This window comes from Carassius auratus, chromosome 26 (genome assembly GCF_003368295.1).
Source record: "Carassius auratus strain Wakin chromosome 26, ASM336829v1, whole genome shotgun sequence".
NCBI classification, from domain to species: Eukaryota; Metazoa; Chordata; class Actinopteri; order Cypriniformes; family Cyprinidae; genus Carassius; species Carassius auratus.
Window position 1 is genome coordinate 4,945,121 of NC_039268.1, and position 11,601 is coordinate 4,956,721.

At 37.3% G+C, this 11,601-nt stretch overlaps 1 protein-coding gene across 1 annotated transcript; it reads right to left on the reverse strand.

Annotated features, from left to right (window-relative positions):
* Positions 1 to 64: 64 nt before the first annotated feature.
* LOC113044149 (secreted frizzled-related protein 2-like) lies at positions 65 to 4,526 on the reverse strand. Its single transcript, XM_026203808.1, has 3 exons — positions 3,694 to 4,526; positions 3,508 to 3,588; positions 65 to 2,631 (listed from the first exon to the last, which is right to left on the reverse strand). The coding sequence occupies exons 1-3, from the start codon at positions 4,190 to 4,192 to the stop codon at positions 2,324 to 2,326; spliced, it is 888 nt and encodes a 295-aa protein (XP_026059593.1). The 5' UTR covers positions 4,193 to 4,526; the 3' UTR covers positions 65 to 2,323.
* Between the last annotated feature and the right edge of the window lie 7,075 nt (positions 4,527 to 11,601).

The window sequence follows — 11,601 nt, forward strand, 5'->3', positions numbered from 1 at the left end:
GTAAAACACACCGCCTATGATTTTCTTTTGAAATGTATTTGCACTTATGTATGGTGTGCGGGCTGAAGAAAAAATATACAAATCATCAATGATCAAATTACATTACGTGGTGGTGGGTGTAAATAAATGCATTTAGCACATTTTGCTACTGTGATGAACAAATGAAATGGAACAAGTTTTGAAACTGTACAAGCTTAAAAATAGGAATATTTACAGAGTATATCAAAAGTTTGGATTATTATCTTAATAATGAGATGTTTTTCACTAACCAACTGCACAATAAAACTGAGTCAACATTGCTCTAACTGCAGCACATAGAGAAGCATGTCTCTTTGGTTTTACCAGCATGTGACTTTACTCTAATACTGGGTGTTCATATGCCAAAACAAAAGAAAACAGCAAACAACTTTGCGAGAAAAACAAAACAATACACAAACCCATACAGTAAAGCATTAATAGAACTGACAGAGAAAGAAAACAAACCAATACTATATAAAACTGCTGATTGTAATTTAAAGAATATTATACAGGAACAGTGCAGTATTTAGGCTCAAGTAGAAAGAAGACAAAAAAACACTGGGCTAAAGAAACCACACATTTGTTGGCCTACTCATCATTGTCTGGTGATAAATGAAAATATTCACATAAACATACATGATCATACTTCAGAGACTACTGTCACACAGAATATTTTTAAACATTGAGAATAGAGCCAGCTATCTCATAGTGCTGATAAAACTACTCACACAAGCACTCTCACTTATGTACTGTGGCAGATTCAAATCCACATAGACCATGCATTGCAAGAAAACATGTTTCCTAACCATATTTTATAGAGGAACTGTATATGAAATGGCATAGATTTCATCTTACTTTCTTGAAATTTTCATACCTAGCATTTCAACTTCTCACATGCTAATATTTCCTAAATATATGGTCCCCCTTTCTTATTAATGGGTCTGACTTTTCCAGTAATTTCTGTGACAATTAAGACAATTAATGCACTGGCATACAATGGCATTCTAGGAAATTGTGATATTTAACTTGTTTGTTGCAACAGAAGTCATATAATGATATTCAGTAGAGTTCATGTCTGGGTTTTGTGCAGGCCGGTCAATTTTTTCCACATTAGACTGAGTAAATCAATTGAACTTTGCTTTGTGAACAGTGGTATTGTCATTCAGAAACAGAAAAGGACACTTTTCAAACTCCTGAAACAAAGCACAGAATACTCTACAATGACATTGTATAATACAGTATTAAAGGGATGGTTCAGCCTAAATGTTAAATTCATGTCTTTCCAAATCTGACTTCTCTTCTCCTTTAAAACACAAATTAAGATGTTTAATGAAACCTTAGTGATCTATTCCATTTAAAGTCAAATCAAACAAATCTTTGCTGCTTCAAAATGTTAATAAGACATTGTAAACACAGAAGCTCAATTGTACTTGCTTGATGTACAAAAACAAATGTCATTGGGTCTTGCAGAAGCTCAAACATGCTTGTGTGACACACATTATTGGTTGCTGTGAATCCAGCAGGACTATTTAAGCTTTTGTTTACCATAGCTTATGTGCTCTATGCATATGGATTGATGAATGTTTATGTGAATAAATGCTTAAATTAAATCTATTCATCGTATAAAGTAACTGGGTCTCTTGAAACTTTGGAACTGTTCAATTAATTTAAATTACTTTTACAATGACTTTATGAACTTTTTTAAGCATCAAAGTTTTGGTGACATGGACTTTCAATAGAGGGACAGAAATTTCTCATGTTTCATAAACAAATGTCTTCATTTGTGTTTGAAAGAATTTTTGTGCATTTGTAATGGCATGAGGGTGAGCAAATGACAAAAGAATTCTCATTTTTGGGTGAGATCCTTTTTGAACTTGTTTTCACTGGAAATAATGAAATAATTTGTTAAGTGACTAGAAGCATTGTCCACATACTGTACATTAATTTAACGCTAGAAGATTTTATGTCTGAAACTTGTTCTGTGTCAGTTTTTAGGCTCTATAGTCAAAAACGTTAAAAAGAGAGGAATGGGTTTTGTGAAGAGTACAAATGACAGGTGGAGTTAACTGATAAAACTTATAAAAAGTTGAAAAAGTTTTAACTGTGTTGAAAAGTTTTAACTGTGTTGAATCTAGGTTAGGTGCTTTTTGGCAGTTACAAGTAACAGCTCCACCAATCATGAGCCCTGACTGGCCAGGAAAAGCAAATATTAGGGATTTAAATTAACCTTTGCATTTAGGTATGGTGTGACTGTTACAGATCTTCATTTTCAAGACCATTTGAGTGCTCTGATCAGTGGACAATCCTAGCACTGAAGCTTGCGAATACTACGAGAAATTCTCTTAAATTCCTGCTGACCCGTCTGCCAGCGTTTTAATGACGTGATGACCAAATTTCCATCCATCTTTTGGCCCATCACCAGATAAGAAGCATTGATGTCATTAATTTCATCACACACACACTGGAGACCATCTTTCAGCCAAAGCACCATCTTCCTGAAGTCACGATCAGTAACGCCATCATTCAGCTTGTAGATAGTCTTGCTCTTGACTTCTGGAATGATTTTGGTGTCGCCATTCATGTAGGAGATCTCCTTGACTTTGATCTTTAAAGCTAGGGTGGACATGCAATTGAACGTTGAGGACAATGGATATAAACAACCGCTTGAATTCAATGTAGACCACATTTATGAATAACTTCTTGATTTCTCTATACTCTTAAAAATAAATGCACATCACCTCTTCATCATTTTTACTCAATGGGTTTCTATACTTTTCTAGGTTTTCTTAAGAACATAAACCAACCTTAGCTGCTTTGCTGGTCTGTTCTGTTTTTGAGGTGTACCTTTCAGTCAACAAGATAAATCAGCTAAACAACATCTTGGCCAAAACATTCCTAGCCTAGGCTTTTTTTTATTTTCATTTATTTATGATTCTTTGAATATTAAAACATTTCTTGATGTTACATTATAACTAGTTTTTAATGCACCAAACAGTTTTCAAAAGAAGAAGAAAATAAATGTATTTTGTGGAATTTAAAGTCATAGTTTCCATCGAAATAAAATTTCTGTCATCATTTACTTATGCTCATGTTGTTATAAATCGGTGTGTATTTATTAAATGCATATTCATATTCATGTATGATATTCTTCTTCTTCTTAATTTTTTTCTTTTTTCTTTTTTGCCTAGACAAAGAAAGTTGATGGGTTCCACTGCTGTTCTGGACCCCACCCACTTTTACTGCATGGACAAAAACAGTTGAAACATTCACAAAAATATCTTCATTTGTGTTCTGCAAAATAACTTCATACAGAACAATATGACGGTGAGTACATGATTTTTTGGGGCAACCCCTTTAAAGGTTTTTTTTATATGACATTTGGCTTCATAAGCCCGTTTTGGTTATAATTGATCCTTATTTTTTAGAGTGTAAAGCAGAGATTCCACTACATTAACTCAGATGTTTAAATAAAACAAAATACAGCCTTACCAAAGTCATTTTTGCACAGGCTGTTCACAATTTCATTGTCATCCTCAGGCTTTTCTTTGCAGGCTTCACACACTCTTGGAACTTGGGCAAAAAAGATTAACATACTGTAGCAGTAAAGGTAAAGGGTGTGTACATGCACTTAAAAAAGTTAATAATAATACAAATAATAATAATAATAATGTCTACCTTCCTTGGTGACTGGCACTAAAACATCTGCACCAGCAGGAGGTATGCACAGGTCATTATCTAGAGGGAAGCGATTGCAGTCCAACATGTCCGGCCAAGGGAACCCAAACGCGGCCATCACTGGAGCGCAGCCGCTCTTTACGCTCTCACACAGCGACCTGCACGGCTGAATCGGCTCGTCTAGATCAGCCAGACACACCGGGGCGAAAAGAGAGCAGAGAAACTTCTTGGTGTCGGGATGACACTGTTTCTGCACCAGAGGGGTCCAGGATGAAGCCTGTTGCAGAACCTCATTCATGGTCTCGTGTCCGAGGATGTTAGGCAGACGCATCTCCGTGTACTCGATGTCATGGCACAAGAGCAGGTTTGCAGGTATGGGTTTGCAGTTGCTCTTTTTCTGAAAGCTCTCTGGCTGGTCGAAGGCGTATAATCCATGAAGCGCATCTAGATATCCAGGTAAGCAAAGCGCAACCAGCAGCGCCAGATACGCGAGCATCATTGTTTCAGTTGAGAGGAGACAGAACACACGTCTGACGCGGAGTTATGGACAACTGAATTCTCTTCTGTACCAACCTGTTCTTATAGTAAAGACTGGGCGGAGCGAGAGAAGGCGCTTAGATATCCACTGCTGAAGTTTCTGCTGTTTTCTGCATATGGGTCAGCCCTTGTTCTTGATAGAAGGGTGGGATGGCAGATATCCTGGGTGGGCATTTTTTGGGGTAGGGGTATTGCTATATTAACAATTTATTGCTATATATTGGTATTGAATAAAAGGGTGCCAATAATTGTGTCCAACGAGTATTTGAGAAAAACATTAATTTCATAATGATATTTCTTCCCCTCCGTTTTAAATTCTTATTATCCAATGAAAGGATACATTCTTGTGAATTTGTTAAATAAAAAATCAAAAGGATTAACAATGCAGATGAATTTTCACAGCCTTTTTTGATCATATTTGCCAAGGGTGCCAATATTTGTGGGCATGACTGTATATATATATATATATATATATATATATATATATATATATATATATATATATATATATATATATGCAAAAACAATAATATTGAGGAATATTTTTATATTTAAAATAACTTTTTTTCCTTATTTGAATATAATTTAAAAAATGTAATTTATTCCTGTGATCAAACTGTATTTTCAGCAGCATTACTCCAGTCTTCAGTGTCTCATCCTTCAGAAATCATTCTAATATGCTAATTTGCTGATTATCAATATTTAAAACATGAGTATTTTTTTCAGTATTCTTTGATGAATATAAGGACCCAAAGATTAGCATTTATGTTAAATAAATATGTTTTGCAACATTATACAGTTTATTATTCAAAAGCTTAGTCAATATAATTTTTGTTTTTTGGAAAATAAATGATAAAAATGAACACTTCTATTTAGCAAGGACTCTTTTGTGGGTTCGAGTCTCAGGCCGGAAACACCACGACTTAAGTGCTCTTGAGCAAGGCACCGAACCCCCAACTGCCCCCCGGGCGCCACAGCATAAATGGCTGCCCAATGCTCCGGGTGTGTTTTCACAGTGTGTGTGTGTTCACTGCTGTGTGTGTGCGCACTTTGGATGGGTTAAATGCAGAGCACGAATTCTCACCATACTTGGCTGTGTCACGTCACTTCACTTTAAATTTATCAAAAGTGATGATAAAGACATACATTTTCAAAAGATTTCTAATTCAAAATAAATGCTGTTCTTCTGAACTTTCTATTCATCAATGAAACCTGAAAAAAAATCCACTCAGCTGTTTTCAACATTATCATAATGTTTTATTTTTGTTTGTTTGTTTGTTTTTTGAGCAGCGAATCAGAATTTCTGAATTATTTCTGGAGTAATTATGCAAAAAATTCAGCTATGAAATCTCAATAAATTACAATTTGAAATATATCCAAATAGAAAACAGTAAATATTTCACTATTTTTCTGTTTTTCTGTACTTTGGATCAAATAAATGCAGACTTGGTGAACAGAAGAGACTTCTTTTAAAAATTGTTAACAAGTTTACTGTTCAAAAACTGTTGACGGGTGTTTGATACTACAGGCAACTTAAATTTTTCTCAAATGTCTAGCTTTTAATTGGCTTAGGAATCTATAACTGCTGGACAATAACAAATAATAATGATTTGTTTATATACTATAAACAATTTTTTCATCACATAATGAGGCAGAATAGTTTATATTCTGTAATAAATGCTTTTCAAATGGCACTGCATTGTTCATACTTTATTTATCACCTGCTGGAAATTACTTGAAAAACCATATATAGGTGTCTGGCCTTTTTTTTATTTTTATTTTTTTTAAATGTTTTCATACAGTGATAGCTGGATGCTTTTGCCCATATTAGGAATTTCCTGATATGACTTTCTGCACTAGAGCGCACTCCGGCCTTGAGGATGAATGAATCACACACTGCATGAGAGTTTAGCGCTCTGTGATGTCCATCTCGCTGTATTCTGGGTCTGAATGAAATATCAGATCATGTGCAGATTATCCCGTCTCTTTGAGTTTAAATATATATTTATTAACACCAGCTCTTGAAAACCTCTATGCGAACACACTTGACCAAAAAAGTGCGGGGGACGAATTTCCGTGATATTAAAAGTGGGGGACACACATCCCCCGCATCCCCCACGTCCCCCGCGTAATCTACGCCCCTGCTCCACCGAACACAAGAACAAAACAAAAAACAAAAGAAACCAGGAGGGAGGTAGACTGGTGGAGGATAAGGGGGAGGGACGGAGGGCCAGGACCATAGAAGGGAATAGGGACCGGAAGTGGAAAAAACAAAAATAACAACAACACAACAAGGAGACCAGGAGGGTAGTGGCATGGTGGAGGACCAGGGGGAGGGACGGAGGGCAAGGTCTATAGAGGGAAACTGAGACCGGAAGTGGAAAAAAAACAATAAACAACAAAAAAAAAACACAACAACAACACAAAGAGGCCAGGAGGAAGCGGAAAGCCCAGGGCATAGCTGACAGGGCAGGAATCCAGGGTGGAGCAGGTGGAACTGAGGCCCACCAGGATGGTGCAGACGGAACTGAAGCCCACCACAGCCGAGCAGACAGGACTGACTCCCACCAGGGCGGTGCAGAGAACCACCACCGCCTTGCGGTCGAGACAGAGGCCCACCAGTGCGGCGCAGACGACCACCACAGCCGAGCAGACGAGACAGATGCCCACCAGGGCGGTGCAGAGGACCACCACAGCCGAGCAGACGAGACAGAAGCCCACCAGGGTGGTGCATAAGACCACCACAGCTGTGCGGTCGAGAACGAAGCGCACCAGCGCAGCGCAGAGGACAACCACAGCCGTGCGGTCGAGACAGAAGCCCACCAGGGCGGTGCAGAAGACCCCCACAGCCGTGCGGTCGAGACAGAAGCCCACCAGTGCGGCGCAGAAGACCACCACAGTGGGATCGATGGCAAAGGAGAGCAAATCTGGTTAGGTAAGACTGAAATAGAGAACATGAACAGGTTAAGGGTGTTGTGAATATGGGCAAGTGAGACCACTAGTGGACACCAAGGGAAGCACAGTCCAGACACTGTGACAATTTTGTGCAATGGAAAGAATCAATGGATATTAAAGGATCTTCATGGAACCATAAATAACAATACAATTTATTTATTTTAAAGATTACTTTCAAGTGCAATGAATTGACATATTTAAATTCCTTGTTGACGATAATAAGTCTAATACATATTCAACTGACTATAAGAATTTGTATATGGAGGGAGGTCAACATGGCGGCACGTTGATCGCACGCGTTTATCTGAGCTCTCACAGCAAGTGGCAATTCCATTCTTAAACAGCCTCACATCGTTCTGAAACTGAAAAATACATATACGTTAGGTCACTGTAAACAAATCTACTACAAAATGACATCGCGAACAACAAAGAAAAAACATGGAAATCAAGACGAATCCAATGCCGAGCCTGCAAATCCTCATGCTAACATGGCATCTGAGGATAAAGAAGTCAGCACAAATAGGCTTACTGAAAAAAATCAAGAGAGCAACATTATGAGTGCAATTGCAAGCATGAGAGAAGACTTTTCAGTCCAATTTACAGGAATCCTCTCAGCCATACAGGAGGTTAAACAAGAAGTTAAGGAATTTTCTGACAGACTGTCAAACGCGGAACATCGTATCAGCGATACAGAAGACCAGGTGTCCGTTTTGCAAAATACCGTAGACACTCTTCAGCAACAGGTGAAACTTCTTGGAGTTAAATTGGAAGACCAGGAAAATCGAAGTTGTCGTAATAATGTGCGTCTCGTTGGCCTCCCTGAAGGCACTGAAGGCTCAGATACAGTGGGTTTCCTTGAGAGATGGCTGCCTGAGGTACTGGGACCAGAGAATTTTGCCAACCCGATAATCATTGAAAGAGCTCACCGCTTACAGGACCGCCGAGATCGGAACGCTCCCAGAATACTCATTATGCGCTTCTTGAATTCTAAGGATAAAGACAAAGTGCTGCAAGTCGTGCGGGCCAAAGGCAAGGTAAAATATGACGAACGCGAAGTAAAGTTTTTTCAGGATATCGCCAGAGAAACGCATTTGAATAGAAGAAAATTCTACGAGGTGAAACAACAGCTTAAATCCATGGGCATCCGATATGGAATAATTTTTCCGGCGAAGTTGCGCGTCACCCATGACGAGACCGCATTTTTGAGAATCCACCTGAGGTGGAAAATTTCATTCGCAACCTAAAGGATTCAAGCTCTTAATCCCTCAACCAAGAAGACCGAATACAGGAGAAAGGAACTGTCTTGTAACAAAATATATATAAGCGAGTTCAGGGAGCCAGCGCTAAGAGAAGCATCCTATTTATTTTTATAAAATTTTTCAGTAACAGGGGCAATTGCATTTTACTGTAATAGGCTAGGGCACAATCTTGTAATAATAAACAGCTCTCGATTTAGGCACTAACACTGTCATGGGCTCCAATTCAGAACTAAAAATAACATCGTGGAATGTGAGAGGTTTGGGGAAACTATCTAAAGTAAAACAAGTAATGACCAGAATTAAACAACTTAATCCCTCAATTGTATTTTTACAAGAATGTCATATATCTTCAAATGACACGACACCAATACAAAGACGATGGAAAGGCCACGTTTATTCAGCTTTATTTTCTTCTAACTCTAGGGGGGTTATGATTTTAATACATAAGTCAGTTCAATTTCAAATATCCAAGGTTGTACAGGACACAGCAGGACGTAACATAATAATTCAAGGATCCATTCTTAATGAAAACATTATTTTGGCAAATGTGTATGGCCCTAATACAGATTGTCCAAGTTTTTTTGAAAAATTATTTCTTTTATTGTCTTCTTTATCAGGAAAACTGATAATTGCTGGAGACTTTAATTGCACATTATCTCCTAGCCTTGACCGCACAACAGGAACAGATACAACCCACATACAGTCTAGAATAAAGATATGGAACTATATAAGAGAACTTAATCTGTGTGACCCATGGAGAAGGTTATATCCTAGTAAAAGAACATATTCATGCTGCTCTACAGTGACGAAGGGACATTCTCCTATTGATTATTTTTTAATTTCTAATTACCTTTTTCCAAGAGTAGCAATTTGTCAGTATGATACTATTGTCATTTCGGATCATGGACCAGTGTCTTTAGTTTACAAATTAATATGCGATATGAAAGAAACTCGCAGATGGCGCCTCCAACCAAAATGGCTACATGATTGTGATTTTATCAAATTTATTGGAGAACAGATAGATAATTTTTTCAAAGAGAATAAAAATGAAACGTCAGCTACTATAAGGTGGGAAGCATTCAAAGCATATATCCGAGGTCAGATAATTTGTTTTACAAGCTCAAAAATGAATAAAATAAAATTGGAATTAGATTTATTGGAAAAAGAAATTAAGATTGCAGAGGGAAAGGCTTATTTAGACACTTCAAATACAATACATCATGATCTTCTTAAACTAAGGGCTCAGTATAACACTCTCTCCATAACAAAAGCTGAAAACAGTTTAATAAGATTGAAACAATCTTTCTATGAACATGGAGAAAAAGCAGGGAAATTAGCATGGCAGATAAAAAAACTGGACACAGAAAAAGCCATTAATAGTATTAAAATGTTGAATGGAGAAATAACATCTAATCCTTTAGAGATAAATGCTTTTGTTTCGTTTTATAAAGATTTATATAAATCTGAATCGGCACTTTTTACTGAAGACCAAACTCGGTTTCTCAATGATCTCCAGTTTCCACTTATATCAGAAGAAGATAAAAATTATTTAGACCGTACATTTGAAGAAAGTGAAGTCATGGAATCTATATCAAAGCTGAAGAATGGCAAATCAGCTGGCCCTGACGGACTGCCAATTGACATATATAAGCTCTTTAAAAATAAATTGGTTGGCCCCCTGAAGGAAATGTATGCCGAATCATTTCAAAATGGTTATTTGCCACCAACTTTGAGAAATGCCTTAATTACTTTATTTTTGAAACCTGAAAAGTCTCCCACCAAGTGCGAGTCATACATACCAATCTCTCTACTTAATACAGATATAAAGATTATTGCTAAAATCTTGGCGTCAAGATTGGAAAAATGTCTTCCATCTGTAATAGGTTTAGACCAAAATGGATTTATAAAAAATGGTCAGGCTACTCATAATATAAGGCGCGTTTTAAACATTCTGTATGAAAAAAGGGAAGCCCATGACACATGTATCCTATCACTTGACACGGAAAAAGCGTTTGACAGGGTAGAGTGGCTGTATATGAACGAAGTATTGACTCGTTTTGGTTTTGGAAATTCATTTTTACGATGGGTCAATATTTTATATTTTAAACCATTAGCAGAAGTTAGGACTAATAATACAGTATCAAGACCTTTTGATATATATAGGGGCACACGTCAAGGATGCCCACTGTCACCAATGCTCTTTATTCTTGCATTGGAGCCTTTAGCAATTGCAGTCAGAAGTAACTCTATCATCAAGGGCATTCAAATTAAAGATCGTGATCACCGAATTGCACTATATGCAGATGACCCCATTCTTTTTCTAACAAGGCTTGAGAGATCCGTTCCAGCACTGCTCCAACTGATTGATAGATTTGGAAAATTTTCTGGCTATAAAATTAACAAGACCAAATCATCAATACTGTTTTTAAATACCCACGAAAGACATCAACCACCGGTTGGACATCCATTTATAAATGCAATTAATGGCTTCAAATATTTAGGAATAGTTATTACCCCCACAATTGACAAGTTAGTTTCTGCCAATTACAACCCAGTTATAACCAAAGTCTGTGAAACTGTAGACAGATGGTCCTCCCATACCAATCTCATTAATTGGTCGTATAAACATTATAAAAATGAATATTCTTCACAAATTTCTATATTTATTTCGCTCTATTCCACTTTCTCCACCATTAGGCTTCTTCTCTAATATGAAAAAAAAATTAACCAAATTCATCTGGAATAATAGACGTGCAAGGCTTCGCCTAACATTGTTATATCTCCCTTATGACAGAGGAGGTTTACGTTTACCCAATTTGCAGTGGTACTACTGGTCTGCCCAGTTGACTTGTGCCACTTATTGGTTTTCCTTACAGCCAAAATTACCCTGGGTAGAAATAGAATCTATAGCTGCAAAAGGTGTAGGGATGGATATGTTTTTGTACTCTGACTTGTATAAAAATCTAAAAAAGACTACCAAAAATCCCTTTGTTAAAAATACTTTGATAGTATCGAATGATGTTCAGCACACATTGGGAGTAGTCCCAACTCTTTCCTACTTCTCTCCTATTTGGGGCAATAGGGACTTCAGACCAGGAGAAAATGACTCTGGCTTTAAACAATGGGCACTAAAGGGCATTCGTAAGGTTGGGGATTC

Excerpts from the sequence above, each read along its gene's own strand:
- LOC113044149 (XM_026203808.1), bottom strand. The coding sequence starts at position 4,192 with ATGATGCTCGCGTATCTGGCGCTGCTGGTTGCGCTTTGCTTACCTGGA. Across the intron at positions 3,589-3,693 it reads AGTGCCAGTCACCAAGGAAG|TTCCAAGAGTGTGTGAAGCC; the intron begins GTAGACATTATT and ends TTTTTGCCCAAG. Across the intron at positions 2,632-3,507 it reads CCTGTGCAAAAATGACTTTG|CTTTAAAGATCAAAGTCAAG; the intron begins GTAAGGCTGTAT and ends TGTCCACCCTAG.